This window comes from Dendrobates tinctorius, unplaced genomic scaffold, assembly GCF_039654945.1.
Source record: "Dendrobates tinctorius isolate UK_male_01 unplaced genomic scaffold, ASM3965494v1 ptg000043l, whole genome shotgun sequence".
Taxonomy (NCBI): Eukaryota; Metazoa; Chordata; class Amphibia; order Anura; family Dendrobatidae; genus Dendrobates; species Dendrobates tinctorius.
In genome coordinates, this window is record NW_027361711.1 from 32418492 (window position 1) to 32437767 (window position 19276).

Genomic DNA, 19276 nt, shown 5'->3' on the forward strand with positions numbered 1-19276 from the left:
ACTTTGCCTCCTCATGGGTGGCGAAAGCAATATCTGCCTGGGCAAAGATACTCCGTCGAGGCATTGTGGCAGCAGCTCCCCCAGAGTAGCTAGCAGATTTAGCAGATCAAATTGCGCATGCTGGTAAATATTTGTTGAACGCCTCCCTGGAGGCTGCGGCTTGCTCAGCAAGAGCTAACAGCAACATTATTGCTATTCGCCGCATCCTTTGGTTGAAGGTTTGGAACGCAGATCCGGCTTTCAAAAAATCTCTCACTGGCCCTCCTTTCCAGGGCACCAGACTCTTTGGGGCCAAGCTACACCAAATCATTTTGGATGCCACCAGAGGCAAAAGTACTTCTCTGCCCCAATCCAGGCCAAGAAGCACCTTCAACAGAAAGGGCCCTCAGCCTTTTCGCCCTTTCGGTCTTTCTCTTCCTCAGGCGGATCCTCTCAACAGGACCGTCCGTCCGCTTAGGGAGAAAGAAGAAAACCTTCCTTCAAACCTGCCCCTCTCTGGAGGTCTAGGGGCTGCCCCTCTAAGCCCTTCGGTTCTCGCAGCCACAGATTTTCGTCTAAATCATGGGTCACCTCCACCTGGGAATCTTTCCAGGGTGGGAGGTAGGCTTCTTCTTTTCAAGGAAACTTGGTTGGCGGCGGTCGACGACGCCTGGGTCAGGGAGGTTGTCACATCAGGCTACAAAATAGAATTTTCTTCGCCCCCAAAGGGACGTTTCTTCCTTTCTCGTCCACCAAAACAGCCCTCTCATGTCCCAGGGCTTTCCCAGGCTGTCTCGTCTCTCCTAAACTCAGGAGTGATCGTACCCGTTCCTTGGCACGAACGGTTTTCTGGGTTTTACTCAAACCTGTTCATAGTCCCAAAAAAGGACGGCGCCCTTCGACCTATTTTGGACCTCAAGCAGTTGAATCTTCACCTTCGGGTTCGCCATTTTCGAATGGAGTCCTTGCGCTCAGTGATCGCCTCCATGGAACCGGGGGAATATCTTTGCTCTGTGGACATTCAGGACGCTTACTTGCATGTTCCTGCTTGTGTACAACATCAGAAGTTCCTCAGATTTGCCATACAGGAGTGCCATTGTCAGTTCACAGCTCTCCCATTTGGTCTGGCGTCCGCCCCCAGAGTCTTCACAAAGATCATGGCGGCGGTCATGGCCATCCTTCGTTCAAAGGGGATTCTTATAATCCCTTATCTTGACGATCTCCTCATCAAGGGTCCATCTCGCCGAGACTGCAATCACAGCCTCCAGATCATTCTGGACACGCTGCATCGCCTCGGCTGGATGGTCAGCAAAGAGAAGTCTACCCTGATATCAACTCAGCGTCTCGTATTTCTGGGCATGGAATTCGACACCACCTAAGCTCGAGTTTTCCTTCCAAAGAAGAAAATTTCTTCCCTCTGACAGGAGATCAAAGCCCTAAAGCGCCCGGTCCCTCTTCCCATTCGGCTCTGCAAGACAGTCCTAGGGAAGATGATTGCTTCCTTCGAAGCAGTGCCGTATGCCCAGTTTCACTCCCGCCCTCTCCAGCTGAACCTCCTGTCTGCTTGGGACAAGACGACATCATCCCTGGACCGCCCAGTGCTTCTGCCTCGCAAGGTGAGGCAATCCCTAACCTGGTGGATGTTTCCCACCTCGGTCCTACGCGGGAGATCCTTCCTTCCCATTCGATGGCAGGTCATCACCACCGATGCCAGTCTCCTGGGTTGGGGAGCGGTTTTTCTCCACCTCATGGTGCAGGGCCGCTGGGATGCTCAGGAAGCTCTCTTACCAATCAATCTCTAGGATATCAGGGCAATCTTTCTTGCCCTCATCCGCTGGCAGCCCATCCTCGCGGAGAAGCCGGTCCGCATCCAGTAGGACAACGCCACGGCCGTGGCGTACATAAACCACCAAGGCGGAACTCGCAGCAAGCAGATCATGCTGGAGGTGGCAAAGATTCTGCATTGGGCGGAAAGCTATGTTCCCGCCATATCAGCCGTACACATTCCAGGTGTGGACAACTGGGAAGCCGATTTCCTGAGCCGTCAAGGGCTCATGTCAGGCGAGTGAGCTCTCAACCCCGGCGTCTTTCACCAAATTTGTCTGAGGTGGGGCTTTCCGGACGTCGACCTCATGGCATCTCGAGCAAACCACAAGGTTCCCCAGTACGTAGCCAGGTCTCGGGATCCGATGGCTATCGGTTTCGACATTCTGGTAGTCCCGTGGTCCCAGTTTCGCATGCCTTACCTGTTCCCACCTCTTCCCCTGATCCCAAGAATCATGAAAAAGATAAAGGCAGAAGGGGTTCCCGTTCTGTTAGTAGCTCCAGATTGGCCACGAAGGGCCTGGTATGCGGAGCTAGTAAACATGCTCTCGGACGTCCCCTGGAGGCTTCCAGACCGTCCGGATCTTTTATCGCAAGGGCCCCTCTTCCACCCGAATTCTCGGTCTCTGAATTTAATGGCATGGCCGTTGAGGCTGTGGTCCTGAGAGACACATGTTTTTGCCACAAGGTCATCCAGACCATGATTAAGGCAAGGAAGCCGGCGTCATCTCGCATCTATCACAGATGTTGGAAAGCCTTTTTTCGGTGGTGTGAGGACAACAGTGTGTTTCCTATGACTTTTTCTCTTCCTTCTGTTCTGGGTTTTCTGCAGACGGCCTTTCCCTCAGTACCTTAAAGGGTCAGGTGTCCGCTCTGGCTATCCTTTTCCAAAGAGATCTGGCTTCTTTTCCCCAGGTGAAGACTTTTCTTCAGGGCGTCGCTCACATAGCGCCTCCTTACCAGTCTCCTGTCGATCCATGGGATTTGAATCTTGTTTTAAGCGCTCTTCAGCGTGCGCCTTTCGAGCCGATTCAGGGCATTTCTCTATCCCTCCTCTCATGGAAGGTCGCCTTCCTAGTTGCTATCACTTCTATTCGGAGGGTCTCGGAGTTGGCAGCATTGTCCTGCCGTTCCCCTGTCCTGGTTTTGCACCAGGATAAGGTAGTGCTCAGACCGGTTCCGGCCTTTCTGCCTAAGGTGGTCTCTGCTTTTCACATCAATGAGGACATCGTCCTGCCCTCTCTGTGTCCCTCTCCAACTCATCCCTTGGAAAGTGTGTGTCCGCCTTGTGGTTGTGATGTGAGTTGCCGTCTGGCTATAACTTTGCTAGCATGTCGCTATACTGCATAGTGCCACCACCCCAACGCACATTTCGACGCGTTTCCCCCGGAAGAACGCTCGGCGCCGAAACGCGCGTTGAGGTGGTGGTACCACTGGGTCTCAGGTATGTTGCTGGGTTATTAATTGTCTATTATGTGCACACATTTTTACTATTATATTGACTCTGTTTTGGCATGCAGGCTTCTTTGACATTGTCATCATGCCCTGTGTAGTATGACTAATACTGTGGTCTTTTTTATGCGCTTCTTGATATCCATATCCATGCACTAGCACTTTTGTGTGTAATATATTAGTATACATAACCGTTTACATTCTCTGGGTCTTCAGTTGGTTCCACCTTTTCGGTTTACCACTGTCACATTCTTTAATTATTTAATAAAAATTAATACTGTTTTATACATTGAATGCTTATGGTACGGATTCTTTTTTCTTTTGAGTTTAGGATTTTGCACGTGGCAGCACTTGATGAAAATTTGCACTGAGCTGGACGACATTTAATTTTTCATGATGTTCTTTACAAGATTGTTGCGTGTGCTGGGGTAATTCTTTGTGTTGCGTTTCTTATTTTAGGCTCTCGCTTGCCTTGGGATGAGCAATGGTTAATTGAATCCCTTTCTGACTCTACTATATACATGGCCTACTACACAGTCTGTCATCTCCTACAGGGGAATGATCTTGATGGAAAAGCGGACTCTCCTATAGGAATCAGGTAAAATAATTTTTTGTTTTATTTTTCGTAGAGGACTCATTAATATGTTTGCTGGCTATCACCTTGGTTCTGACTGTTTTCCCTAATATAAAGGCCAGAACAAATGACCAAGGAGGTCTGGGACTACATATTTTTCAAGAAGGCACAGTTTCCAAAAACAACTATCCCTAAGGAGAAACTGGACTTACTAAAGAAGGAGTTTGAGTTTTGGTATCCAGTTGATCTGAGAGTGTCTGGGAAAGATCTGGTCCCTAATCACTTGTCCTATTACCTATACAACCACGTGGCTATGTGGCCTGAAGACAGGTGAGTTGGTGGCTTGATTATTTCTTTAAAAAGAACATATGGAGCTTAATGTACTGTGTAAATAAAGGTCAGATATTGTTGGGAGCTATAACACAGTGTGCTGTCTTAGCTCGCTGTTATACGGTCCATACCACCTCTAAATTGTACAGTGTCTTAGTACATCGCTTATATGTAGCATTCACAGGCATAGCTAGAGGTTTGGTACAGGTGGTCAAAACTTCTAACTAGGTAGCTCTGATTACAACCATGGTGGTGCATCCTAATGGTGGATGTAGGAGAACCTCAGCAGATGACCGCACTGTTACTGAAAATAATCTCTATACAAAGACCAACATGGATATTACCGCCATATAGTGACCATATAGTGGTAGATGCCAGTCCTTCAGAACATGTGGGAGATTACAGTACACTTACAGATGGTGACTTACAGCTGACATTCTTTCTGATGGAGTCATTCACTTTTTCACCTGGCCCAGACTGACATGGAAATCTGACTTCTCACATTTCAGCACCGTCCCCATGTATCCCCATCCTGCACAAACTCCTCATCCTGCTGATACCTTAATGCTGAGCTGTTGCTGCTGTATGTCTCCCTATTACTGCATTTACTGTGTGGTACTGTGTACACTCTTAATTTTTCTTCTACTGGAGCCCTAGATTCCTCTTTCATTGCACTTGATTGTATGATGTCAACAGGCACATTATGATGACCCTACTGTACCCCACTCCTCGACTCCCTCGGAAGAGTATGGTGACTCCAACACACTATGATCCCCCAGCTGTGACCCCACACAGCTCCTTATAGTATAATGCACTCCCCATAGTCCCCCATACAGTATAATGTACTCCCCATAGTCCCCCATACAGTATAATGTACTCCCCATAGTCCCCCATACAGTATAATGCACTCCTCTTAGGCTAGTTTCACACTTGCTTTTTTTTGCAGCGCGTTTTTCCCGCAAAAAAACGCATTGAAAAAACGCATACAAAAGCATACAACTGCTGCGTTTTTTTCAAGCATTTTTATGAGCATGCATGAAAAAAACGCAGCGTTTTTAAGCGTTTGTATGCGTTTTTAGTGCGTTTTTACCGCGTTTGCGTTTTTTTCCAACATTGGATGTCCCCTCACACTAACCCAAACCATGACTTTACTAACCCTAACCCTAACCCTGACCCTAACCCTAACCCTGACCCTAACCCTAAACCAAATCATACTTAACCCTAACCCAAACCCTAAACCCTAACTAACCCTAACCCTGACCCTAACCCTAACCCTGACCCTAACCCTTAACCAAACCATACTTAACCCTAACCCTGACCCTAACCCTGACCCTAACCCTTAACAAAACCATACTTAACCCTAACCCTGACCCTAACCCTAACCCTGACCCTAACCCTTAACCAAACCATACTTAACCCTAATCCTGACCCTAACCCTGACCCTAACCCTTAACCAAACCATACTTAACCCTAACCCTGACCCAAACCCCAACCCTAACCCTGACCCTAACCCTAACCCTAAACCCCCTTAACTAACCCTAACTCTAACCCAAACCCCTAAATTCCATGGTTAAAAAAAAAAAACGCATATGCAAATAAACGCATACATGAGCATGCCAGTGCGCACATATGCGCATCCATAGGCTATAATGGCCATTTTTAGCGCAAAACGTGCGCATATGTGCGCATGCGCTTTTTTGCAGGGCCAAAAAATGCAACATGCTGCGTCTGGAAAATACCAACGCACACCCCAAAAAAACGCAGCGCATGAAAATCGCATACATGCGCTTACAAGCGCGCAGGTATGCGCACCCATGTTAAATATAGGGGAAAAAACGCATGCGCACATATGCGTTTTTTTCCAGCGCTAAAAAACGCAAATGTGAAACCAGCCTTAGTCCCCTATGCAGTATAATGCTCTCCTCAGAGTCCTCTATGCAGTATAATGCACCCGATAGTCCTCCATACAGTAAAATGCACCCAATAGTCCTCCATACAGTGTTCTGACCAAGATAATGTTCTCACTGATTTAAAAAAAATACTATACTCGCTTCTCCTTCTCGTTACCCTACTGCTCCAGACTCTGCAGCGAGCATGCCCGCACAGCTGAGCGCAACGGGCACTATGTAGTGATGTTAGCACGCCCGCTGTGCTGAGACTTCAGACATCGAGGATGAATGATAGGGTTAGGAAGCGTCCATTATTCATTGCTTTCAACTGTATGCTGATACAGTTGGACTTATGGATGGAAATCGTGTCCCCTTGCTCTGCCGCAGAGTTTAACTGTATCGGCGCGCTGCGTTTCTGATTCAGTTCAAAGTAGCTTGGCCTCAAGGTGGGCCCCTCAGAGTGCGGGGCCCTGGGCGACTGCTCCCTCTGCTCTTCCTGTAGCATGTATGGCATTGTGAGGGAACCTTAGAACAATCAGCTATTATATGTGCAATGGACGCTATAACCTTTTATTCTCCCTCTTTATTTTTGCTTTAGTGGGAAATGGCCAGTGGCTGTCAGGGCAAATGGACACTTGCTCCTTAATTCAGAAAAGGTATAGTATGGTCATTCCTCTATTGTGAAAAGCTATTCAGTTTTGCTTTTAAAAGGTTTGTCCATGGCTGAACGATTAATGACCTAGCCCTGGGATAGGTTATCAGTATCAAATCGGAGGAGCGCCTGTATTCCCACCAATCAACTTAAAACTGCAGACAGGACTTGGACATATACTATGTATGGGTGGAAATCTGCAGCGGTGCACGTGCACCGCTTACAAGTGGTGCAGTTTACCTCCCCTTGAAGTGAATGTACTGCAGTACTGTGCAGCAGCCACTAAGCAATGTACGGCGCTGTTGTGTCCTGCCCATATATTGCTTCGTTCCAGTGGCTTCTGGGGCAGTTGCCAATTGATTGGTGGCGGTAGCCCAGTAGTATCATAACGATGACCTATCTTAAGGATAGGTTTTAAAACTTCACCTCAAGACAACCCCCTTAGATTCCTTTTGTTTTTTTGTCCAATGCCATTTTTTTTATTTCCTTAGATGTCTAAGTCAACTGGAAACTTCCTAACATTGAGTGATGCTGTCAACAAGTTCTCAGCAGATGGTTTGTGTGGATTTTAACTTTTCTTTTTTTTTTTTTTTTTTTAAAGAGTAAGATTGTATTCACCCACGTTCTGATAAGTGAAGGTGTGGGACAATCCAGACCCCCTTTGGTCAATGCTGAAATGCAGGGATAGAAATCTATAGCTTACATGATCTGCCAGTAACCAGACCATGGTAAATCCTATATTTATCCCAAATGTTCCTGTCTTTTATGTTAGGCATGCGGCTTGCTCTGGCTGATGCTGGGGATACTGTGGAAGACGCTAACTTTGTGGAAGCCATGGCTGATGCTGGCATTCTACGCTTATACACTTGGGTTGAATGGGTTAAAGAAATGCTCGCCAACTTTGACAGCCTGAGAAGCGGCACCGACCATACGTACAACGACCGGGTGTTTGAAAGGTATGTTTTATGTTTCTTTTCCTAAAAGACTCTGAGGACCGATCAATCAAAACTGCTGAAAAGATAGTCTTTGTTACCCGTCGCAACCAATCACCATACAGCTTTCATTTTACCTGATCTGTTTGAAAAAAGAAAGCTGAGAACTGATTGGTTGCTATTGGAACAGACAGTTTATCTTTTTAGATACTTGATGAATCGGGCCCCTAATCTATTCTATGAAGAAAAACAATGTTAGTCTCTATATACCTTGTACTCTGCTGCCTATTCAGCATTGGTATTTATGAAAAGGTAAAACCAGCTTACTTAAAATCTGGTACTTGTTTGGCAGAATGTTTAAAGAGGTTAATCTGTAAGTTAATAGCGCTCTGAACCTGCACGGCGCCAGCACTTAGGGCCCCACTGCCAGGAGGGAATGAGCTTTCTTTATTGCTTCATTGGGGGACACAGGTAACCATGGCTGTATGTCGCTGTCAAGCTTTATTCCTCCTTGCAGCGTTCGGCGTCCAGTCACCGCTCAGTGTACAGAGAGCGGCAGCTGTAACTGCGCCCCCTGCCCTGACTGACCGTCCGCCAATGCTAATGCTGAGCTGCTGTCAGTCAGACAGTGCAGGGGGCTCAGTTAGAGCCACCGCTATCTATACGCAAAGTGGTGCCCTTCATGACATATGACGTATATTTACATCATATATCATGTCCCTCGACGTTCATCCGGGCTCTCATTTTTCCACACACACATGACAGCGGATTTAATCTGCTGTCATATGTCTTTAGCGGCAGTGGGTGGACCAGTTCAAGCTCTGCCAGCAGGTCCGGTCACATGAGAGAGAGCGCATGGATCTGATTGAGCCATGTGGAAGGTCCCGGTAGGCCTAGGTGGAGGAAGGTGTGCTACCTTCCTAAAGACCACGTGCTGAGGCTGCTGACTCGGTGAGGCCTGTGTATGTTGGCTGTATGCGAGGAGGTATAAGCCTCCGGTGTTTTGCTGAGGCTCCTGGACTGAGCCTGAAATCATGGACACTTATGCTTGCTTTTGCCTGAGCTAAAGGCTATTCCCTGTGTTATGTGCTGCTTTATGGGTTAGGAAGCAATAAACCCTATAGACTTTCTAAAGGAACGTGCCTCCTGATTGAGTCCCATGGCTCCTGAGCGAGTTGAATCCCTACTATATATATATATATATATATATATATATATATATATATATATATTTATTATTATTATTATTATTATTATTATATATATATGAGAACAAAAAGGAAATCCAGCAAGAACTCAGCAAACCAGGGTTGGAGTAAAATGATGCTTTTCTTTATTTCTTCAACAAGGTATAAAAACGACCCACAAGAATCAGAAACTAGAGTACATGGCAGAAATAAGCGCAAATGGGACTACGCGTTACGGCGGCCTAATCCGCCTTCTTCACGGTTTCTCCATACAGTCACTCACTTCCAGCCATCGGGGCAGGGCAAGGCTGTGATCAGTTGGCACTCATTACACAGTGACCGATTACCTTTAAAATTGGTGGTTGATCCCATGAAAGAGCCATAAATCTGGAAAACTACTTAATGATTTTGATATGACTTTAAAGATAATGCTCTTGTGTGTGTGTGTGGTTTTTTTTCAGTTATTAAATATATTAATACTAAAAAAAAAAAAAAAAAGTTGAGATCACAATTGTAGAATACTGAGCAGATCAGTGGCAGCTATACGTTATACTTTTGTCATTGTAACTATAACCTTCACCTCTGCTATTCAGTGAGATGAATGCTGGAATCCTGAAAACTGAACAGAACTATGAAAAAATGATGTTTAAGGAAGCATTGAAAACTGGGTTCTTTGAGTTTCAGGTGAGAATTTTAAGTTTTCCTGAAATGTGTTGCAGACTTTGATTCTTTCTTCGCTGATGTTGTGCATACAGCGATCATCCATACCAATTGTTCCCATCTCGTCACCAAAACTGCTCTGAACCATAGCGGCATGGACTCTTCCAGACCTGAAGTTGCCCTGTGGTATCTGGCACTTGGGTCTTACTTGCGCTTTCTGTAAGTTGTGTGAAGCGACGGATGGATCGGACGCATTCTTCTAGAATACCGTGCTTGATCAGATTCAAATCTGGAAAATTCAGAGCAAAACTGTCAATCTCGTAATTGCTCACAATGTACTTGTTCTGGTTAATGAAATAAAGCCATTTCTGTAGCATCCAGACAAGTAGCTGAAAGTACAGACATTTGTTCAGTCCATGTTTGAAAAATGTAGGATTTTTTCTCCTTTTTGTAGTTTTCCCCACTATGTCCTCCATCTATGTCCTTATTAACAGCAGGATATGCAATAAACCATATCACACCTTTCTACTTGCCATTTTCTTACAGGCTGCAAAGGATAAATACAGAGAACTTGCTATTGAAGGCATGCACCAAGCCTTAGTGTTCCGCTTTATTGAAATCCAGACATTGCTGCTGGCTCCTATCTGTCCTCACTTGTGTGAATATGTGTGGTCGCTACTCGGGAAGGTAAGTCATACTTTGAGCCGCTAAAATTTTTATCCTGCAGCACTGATAGCATAGATGTGGGTTTATTAACCCCTTCCCATCATATGATGTACAGTTACGTCATATGTTTGGTCCCTGACTTCCAAGCCAAGCCCCAGTATTTCCCGGCAGATAATGGGTGAATTATTCAGCAATCATCTACCTCTAACAGTCGTGGGTGCAGCGGAGCTCTGCCTGCGGTTGTTAAAGATTAACAGCGTCATGCAACATGCTAACGGCAGCATTTAACACGTGCGCTCAGGGGGTCGCTTCATTCCGGGTGATCACAGGGTGCCAGTGGGTTGCCGTTGAAGCCAGGGTTCTCCTGAAGAGACATAGAAGGATATTAGGAAAAGGATATGGAGGTGATCTGTACTGAGGTTCCAGAGTCTGTCATTAGATGGTGGGCTCTCCAAGTGGAATTGGAGGCCGTGCAATTCTGTGGGGCAGTAATGGTGCCAGTATAAAACTTAAGCGGCTGTTAGGCTACTTTCACATTAGCGGTTTTTAGCGCTGCTCTTCATGCGCAATAGAAACGCATGCAAAAAACGCATCATGTGTTTTGCATGCGTTTGCTTTTTTTAGGCGCATGCGTTTTAACAAGTTTATAGCCATGTTAACTCTTAAAACGCATGCGATTTTAAACGCAGGCGTGCGCATGTACTTGCGCACGCCTGCATTCCCATAGACTGTAATGTGTTATTTTGGCGAATTCCGTGCACAAGCGTGCGCATGCGTTTTTTTGACACAGGTTGGACGGACCAAAAAAAAAAAACAGGTTGCGTCCGGCACACCTAGGCGCACACTACAAAAAACGCATGCGCACGAAAACGCATACAAACGTGTGCAAACGCTAGACCATGCGCCCCCATGTTAAACATAGATGCGCATGGACGCGCACGATGCGCTGCGCTAAAAAACGCTAATGTGAAACCAGCCTTAATCTGTATCATGAGAACAGTTCTGTGAGTCAAAAGGTTATGACAATGAAAATGTTGACCCTGGAAGAAGCGAACAGTATGTTGTAATTGTAACCCACCAAAGAAAGAGGCTATGAAGGCCATATCATATTTTATCTTACCTGTACTTCCTTCTGTTCACCTCTTCCCTTATATTGCTCTCTATTATTTATTTATTTATTTTACTCATATAGCGCCATTAATTCCACAGCGGCTTGACAAACATTATTGGCACTGTCCCCGATGGGGCTCACAATCTAGAATCCCTATCTTTACATCCATTTTCCTCAAGTTCTACATAGCCTCTCTCTTTGATGGGTTACCATTACACCATACTGTTCCAGGGTCAACATTTTCATTGCCATTACCTTCTGACTCACAGAACTATCCATCCGTTCTCATGATACGGATTACGAGTCGCATACTTTCTATACTGGCACCATTACTACCCCACAGGATTGCACGGCCTCCCTCTTCCTCTTGGACAGGCCACCACCTAATGACAGACTCTGGAACCACGGTACAGATCACAGCTTAGATCACTTCCATATCCTTTTCCTAATATCCTTCTGTCGTAACAGGTTTTTTTTCTATATATATATGAATTCTGTCCATGTACCAGCCTACAGTACTTACTGTTATTCATGTATTATTGGAAAACAAAATTCAGCCATGTATGGATTTCCGTCGTGTCCTATAGCCTATAAAACCTTGAGCGTTAGACATGTTTCCATTTATGTATATTAAGTTATTATCTATAACTTATTATTGTCCTATTACAGTTAGGTCCATACATATTTGGACAGAGACAACATTTTTCTAATTTTGGTTCTAGACATTACCACAATGAATTTTAAACAAAACAATTCAGATGCAGTTGAAGTTCAGACTTTCAGCTTTCATTTGAGGGTATCCACATTAAAATTGGATGAAGGGTTTAGGAGTTTCAGCTCCTTAAGAGGTGGATCACACTTCCGTTTTTTGATGTCCGTTAAAATCCGTCGGTTTTCGTTAAAAAAAAACAGATCTGCCATTTTTTTGGCGGATCCGTTTTTTTCCCCATAGACTTGCATTAGTGGCTAAAGCGGATCCGTCAAAAAAACGGATCCGGTAGCAAAACGGAAACGGATCCTTTTTTTCACACTTTGGCGGACGCCAAAAAACTGATGTGTGAAACAGGCCTAACATGTGCCACCCAGTTTTTATAGGGAACAAAATTAATTGGACAATTGACTCCAAGGCTATTTCATGGACAGGTGTGGGCAATCCCTTCGTTATGTCATTCTCAATTAAGCAGATTAAAGGCCTGCAGTTGATTTGAGGTGTGGTGCTTGCATTTGGAAGGTTTTGCTGTGAAGGAAACATGCAGTCAAAGGAGCTCTCCATACAGGTGAAACAAGCCATCCTTAAGCTGCAAAAACAGAAAAAACCCATCCGAGAAATTGCTACAACATTAGGAGTGGCAGAATCTACAGTTTGGTACATCCTGAGAAAGAAAGAAAGCACTGGTGAACTCACCAATGCAAACAGACCTGGGCGCCCACGGAAGACAACAGTGGTGGATGATCGCAGAATAGTCTCCATGGTGAAGAGAAACCCCTTCACAACAGCCAACCAAGTAAACAACACTCTCCATGAGGTAGGCGTATCAGTATCCAAATCTACCATAAAGAGAAGACTGCATGAAAGTAAATACAGAGGGTTCACTGCACGGTGCAAGCCACTCATAAGCATCAAGAATCAAAAGGCTAGACTTGACTTTGCTAAAAAACATCTAAAAAAAACAGCACAGTTCTTGAAGAACATTCTTTGGACAGATGAAACCAAGATCAACCTCTACCAGAATGATGGAAAGAGAAAAGTATGGCGAAGGCGTGGTACAGCTCATGATCCAAAGCATACCACATCATCTGTAAAACACGGTGGAGGCAGTGTGATGGCCTGAGCATGCATGGCTGCTAGTGGCACTGGGTCACTAGTGTTTATTGATGATGTGACACAGGACAGAAGCAGCCGAATGAGTTCTGAGGTATTCAGAGCCATACTGTGTGCTCAGATCCGCCAAATGCAGCCAAACTGATTGGTCGTCGTTTCATACTACAGATGGACAATGACCCAAAACATAAAGCCAAAGCAACCCAGGAGTTTATTAAAGCAAAGAAGTGGAATATTCTTGAATGGCCAAGTCAGTCACCTGATCTCAACCCAATTGAGCATGCATTTCACTTGTTAACCCCTTTCTTCCATTTGACGTACTATCCCGTCCATGTGCCCTGGGACTTAATTCCCAAGGACGGGATAGTACGTCTAATGCGATCAGCGGCGCCCACGTGGTGAGCGCCGCTGATCGTGGCCGGGTGTCAGCTGATTATCACAGCTGACACCCGGCACAATGTGTCAGGGGCGGTCACGGACCGCCCCCGACATGTTAACCCCTTGTCCACCGCTATCAAACACGATCGCGGTGTACCGGGGGTTAAAGGGAAGCATCGGCAGTGAGGGGGCTCCCTCCGTGCTTCCCTGAGCCCCCCACGGCAGCGCCCCCCTTCCCTACAGGCCCCCGGATCCAAGATGGCGACGGGGGCCTGTAGGGAGCTGACTTCCTCACTGCCTGCAAAGCGCAGGCATGAGGAAGTCTGCAGAACTGCCTGTGACAGATTGCTGATCTGTCACAGTGATTTGTGATGTGACAGATCAGCGATCTGTCACAGGACAGTGATGTCCCACCTGGGACTATGTAAAAAAAAAAAAAAAAGTGTAAAAATAATTTTAAAAATTGCTAAATAAAGTAGTAAAAAAAAAAAAAATATTCCCCAATAAATTCATTTTTTGAAAATAAAAAAAAGCAATAAAAGTAAACATATTTGGTATCGCCGCGTCCGTAACGACCCGCCCTATAAAACTGTCCCATTAGTTAACCCCTTTAGCGAACCCCTTAAAAAATAAAAAATGAAGCAAAAAATAATGATTTATTATCATACCATCGAACAAAAAGTGCAATAACGCACAAACAAAAAGACGCTTATAAATACCCATGGTACCTCTGAAAACGTCATCTTGTCCCGCAAAAAACGAGCCGCCATACAGCGTCATCCGCAAAAAATTAAAAACGTTATAGCTCGCAGAATAAAGCGATGCAAAAATAATTTTTTTTTATATAAAATTGTTTTCATTGCAAAAAACCGTCAAAACATAAAAAAAGACCTAAATGAGGTATCGCTGTAACCGTACCGACCCGAAGAATAAAACCGCTTTATCAATTTTACCGCACGCGGAACGGTGTAAACGCACCCCCCCCAAAAGAAATTCATGAAACGCTGGTTTTTGTTCTGCGTCCCAAAAATCGGAATAAAAAGCGATCAAAAAATGTCACGTGCCCGAAAATGGTACCAATAAAAACGTCAACTCGTCCCGCAAAAAATAAGACCTCACACGACTCGGTGGGTCAAAATACGGAAAAATTATAGCTCTCAATATGTGGTGATGCAAAAACTATTTTTACAATAAAAAGCGTCTTTTAGCGTGCTACAGCCGCCAAACATAAAAACTGCCATAAATAGTAAATCAAACCCCCCGTTATCACCCCCTTAGGGAAAAATAATAAAACTAAAAGAAAATGTATTTATTTCCATTTTCCCATTAGGGTTAGGGCTAGGGCAGGGCTAGGGCTAGGGCTCAGATTAGGGTTAGGGGTGTGTTGGGGTTAGGGTTGGAGTTATAATTGGGGGGTTTCCACTGTTTGGGCACATCAGGGGCTCTCCAAATGCAACATATGGCGTCTGATCTCAATTCCAGCCAATTCTGAGTTGAAAAAGTCAAATGGTGCTCCTTCCCTTCCAAGCTCTGCCATGCGCCCAAACAGTGTTTTACCCCCACAAATAGGGTATCAGTATACTCAGGACAAATTGCAAAACAACTTTTGGGGTCCAATTTCTCCTGTTACCCTTAGGAAAATAAAAAATTGGGGGCAAAAATATCATTTTTGTGGAAAAAATTATTTTTTTATTTTCACGCCCAGGCGTTATAAACTTCTGTGAAGCACTTGGGGGTTCAAAGTGCTCACCACACATCTAGATAAGTTCCGTGGGGGGTCTAGTTTCCAAAATGGGGTCAATTGTGGGGAGTTTCGATAGTTTAGGTACATCAGGGGCTCTCCAAACGCACATGACACCCGCAGACCAATCCATCAAATTCTGCATTCCAAAACGTCACTACTTCCCTTCCGAGCCCCGACGTGTGCCCATACAGTAGTTTTCTCCCACATATGAGGTATCAGTGTACTCAGGACAAATTGGACAACAAATTTTGGGGTCCTATTTCTCCTGTTACCCTTGGGAATATAAAAAAATTGGAGACTAATTGATCATGTTTGTGGAAAAATACGATATTTTTATTTTCACGCCCGGTTGTTATAAACCTCTGTGAAGCACTGGGGGGTTCAAAGTGCTCACCACACATCTAGATAAGTTTCTTGGGGGGTCTAGTTTCCAAAATGGGGTCACTTGTGGGGGGTTTCCACTGTTTAGGTACATCAGGGGCTCTCCAAAAGCTACATAACACCCGCAGACCATTCCATCAAAGTCTGCATTCCAAAACGTCACTACTTCTCTTCCGAGCCCCGACGTGTGCCCATACAGTAGTTTTCTCCCACATATGAGGTATCAGCGTACTCAGGACAAATTGGACAACAACTTTTGGGGTCCAATTTCTCCTTGTACCCTTGGGAAAATGGAAAAAATTGGTGACTAAAAGATCATGTTTGTGGAAAAAATACGATTTTTTTATTTTCACGTCCGGGCGTTATAAACTTCTGTGAAGCACTGGGGGGTTCAAAGTGCTCACCACACATCTAGATAAGTTCCTTGGGGGGTCTAGTTTCCAAAATGGTGTCATTTGTGGGGGGTTTCCGGGTTTCCACTGTTTTGGTACATCAGGGGTTTCCAATCGCGACATGGTGTCCGATCTCAATTCCAGCCAAAAACGTCAAATGGCGCTGCTTCCCTTCCGAGCTCTGCCATGCGCCCAAATAGTCATTTACACCCACATATGGGGTATCGGCGTACTCAGGACAAATTGCACAATAACTTTTAGGGTCCTGTTACCCTTGGAAAAATAAAAATTGGGGGTGAAAAGATCATTTTTGTGGAAAAAATATGATTTTTTAATTGTACCGCTGTACGTTATAAACTTCTGTGAAGCCCTTGTGGGTTCAAAGTTCTCACCACATATCTAGATAAGTTCCTTGGGGGGTCTAGTTTCCAAAATGGGGTCACTTGGGGGGTTTCCACTGTTTAGGTACATCAGGGACTCTCCAAACGCGACATGGCGTCCGATCTGAATTCCAGCCAATTTTGCATTGAAAAAGTCAAACGGCGCTCCTTCCCTGCTGAGGTCTGCCATGCACCGAAACAGTGGTTCCCCCCCACATATCAGGTATCAGCGTACTCAGGACAAATTGCACAATAACTTTTGCAGTCCAATTTCTCCTGTTACTCTTGGTAAAATGAAAAAAATTGAACCTGAAGTATTTTTTTAGTGAAAAAAAGTTAAATGTTCATTTTTTTTTTAAATATTCAAAAAATTCCTGTGACGCACCTAAAGGGTTAATAAACTTCTTGAATGTGGTTTTGAGCACCTTAAGGGGTTCAGTTTTTAGAATGGTGTCACTTTTGGGTATTTTCTATCATATAGACCCCTCAAAGTGGCTTCAAATGTGATGTGGTCCGTAAAAATAAAATGGTGTTGCAAAAATGAGAAATCGCTGGTCAATTTTTAACCCTTATAACTTCCTAACAAAAAAAAATTTTGGTTCCAAAATTGTGCTGATGTAAAGTAAACATGTGGAAAATGTTACTTATCAAGTGTTTTGTGTGCCGTATCTCTGTGATTTAAGGGCATAAAAATTCAAAGTTGGAAAATTGCAAAATTTTCAAAATTTTCGCCAAATTTATGTTTTTTTCCCAAATAAACGCAAGTTATTTGAATGAAATTTTACCACTAGCATGAAGTACAATATGTCACGAGAAAACATTGTCAGAATCACCGGGATCCATGGAAGCGTTTCAGAGTTATTACCTCATAAAGGGACAGTGGTCAGAATTGTAAAAATTGGCCTGGTCATTAACGTGCAAACCACCCTTGGGGCTTAAGGGGTTAAAGACTAAACTTCAGACAGAAAGGCCCACAAACAAACAGCAACTGAAAACCACCGCAGTGAAGGCCTGGCAGAGCATCAAAAAGGAGGAAACACAGCATCTGGTGATGTCCATGAGTTCAAAACTTCAGGCAGTCATTGCCAACAAAGGGTTTTCAACCAAGTACTAGAAATGAACATTTTATTTACAATTATTTGTCCAATTACTTTTGGTCCCTTTAAAAACAGGGTGGCACATGTTGAGGAGCTGGAACTCCTAAACCCTTAATCCAATTTTAATGTGGATACCCTCAAATGAAAGCTGAAAGTCTGAACTTCAACTGCATCTGAATTGTTTTGTTTAAAATTCATTGTGGTAATGTCTAGAACCAAAATTAGAAAATTAGAAAAATGTTGTCTCTGTCCAAATATATATGGACCTAACTGTAAATATTTTGTACAGTTCTGATGAATGTCCATATGTAGGACCAAAACGTTAAGTATGAGGATTGTTAATTAAACTTATATTCATTCACTGCAACTTTTTCAGTGCCAAGTTGTTCTGTTCCTTTGATGACGGATTGGAACACAACTAGAGCGCCCCACCTCACAACCAGGGGAGTGTTGTGTACCTTTCTTTTATATGGATTCTTCTATGAAAGGCAGCGTTTAGCTGGCGTTCATAGGAGACTGATTTTTGCTATTCCTAGCAGTGCTGATGAACTGCTATGTATAGTACAAGTGATCAGACAGTTGCTGCTTCGTCCCCTAAGGAAACTAACAAATGCAGTAAAAAGTGCTAAAAAAAAGTTTTTAAAAATATGGAAAAAATCTAAAAGTTCAAATCGCCCCCATTGTAAAAGTAAAACAATTTAAAAGAAAAAAAATCATATATTTGCTGCATTCGCAAAAGTCCGGTCGATCAAAATATAAAATAATCAGAGATTAGTAAATGATGTAACAAGAAAAAAGAAATAAACTGAAATGCCAGAATTACAACACTGCAATAAGAGGCAATCAGAACATTGTATCTAGCCCAAAATGGTATCGGTAAAAATGTCAGCTCAGGACGCAAAAAAATAAGCCTTCACCCAGCCCCATATAAAATGGAATATGGTGACATAAGCAACATTTTTCTTACAAATTTCCAATTGTTTTTTTCACCTCTTAAATAAAAAAAAAATATATGTTTGTTTGTATCTGTGTAATCGTACTGACCTGGAGAATCGTATTGCCAGATCAGTGTCACCATATAGTGAACATGGTAAATAAAAAAAATTCCAAAAAAACGATTTTGCAGTTGCTTTTTTTTTGCAGTTTCAATGTATTTGGAATCTTGTTCCCACCTTCCAGTGTATCACATAATAAAATGAATGGTGTCATTCAAAGGTATAACAAGCCCTCATGGTTATGTGGACGTGAAAAAACAGAACGTTAGGGCTCTCAGAAGAAGGGGAGGAAAATGGAAAATATCCCGATCATGAAGGGGTTAAAGCATCCTATGCACTATTACCCTGTCATGCTGATGATGATTATATAGTATGCTAAGTGGTTACGGCATTTTATGCAGATAGTCTGATGAATACATCTACAGCATTTTTTTTCCATTTTCTAGTAAGAGAGATTTCTGTGTTGAGAAACACTTTCCTCTATATAAAAGGTGTTTTCCTCTCTCCAGCTGCACCAGAGAGCACTTCATGCTTAGTTCATTGGGAATGTAAATCGGGATCCGTGCGTCTATAGAAATGTCTGCCCACCGGCATTTTAAGATGCTGTAAATTGTAGAAAATGTCTACAATTTGAGTCTCTAAAGGAAATGGTACTTTTCTCTTTGACTTGCATCTCTTGACGCCACGGGGATAAAGTACCTCTTATTTTTGGCACAGCATAAATGTCTTCATATTTTTATATGCTAATTGCATCTTCAGAGAGAAAGAGGACTTGAACTCTATAGCGCCACCTGTTGGATGTAGCGATCCTACAAGTCACAAACAACCCTT

General features: G+C 43.8%; 1 protein-coding gene across 1 annotated transcript in view; it reads left to right on the top strand.

The window, feature by feature from the left end:
• LARS1 (leucyl-tRNA synthetase 1) overlaps window positions 1-19276 on the top strand; it is a 122493-nt gene that overhangs the window by 88498 nt on the left and 14719 nt on the right. Inside the window, exons 19-25 of the mRNA XM_073575261.1 lie at window positions 3715-3853; window positions 3947-4159; window positions 6647-6704; window positions 7192-7255; window positions 7473-7656; window positions 9413-9503; window positions 10026-10166. Of these exons, the coding sequence (XP_073431362.1) occupies window positions 3715-3853; window positions 3947-4159; window positions 6647-6704; window positions 7192-7255; window positions 7473-7656; window positions 9413-9503; window positions 10026-10166 (890 nt within the window). The remainder of the gene's footprint in view (window positions 1-3714; window positions 3854-3946; window positions 4160-6646; window positions 6705-7191; window positions 7256-7472; window positions 7657-9412; window positions 9504-10025; window positions 10167-19276) is intronic.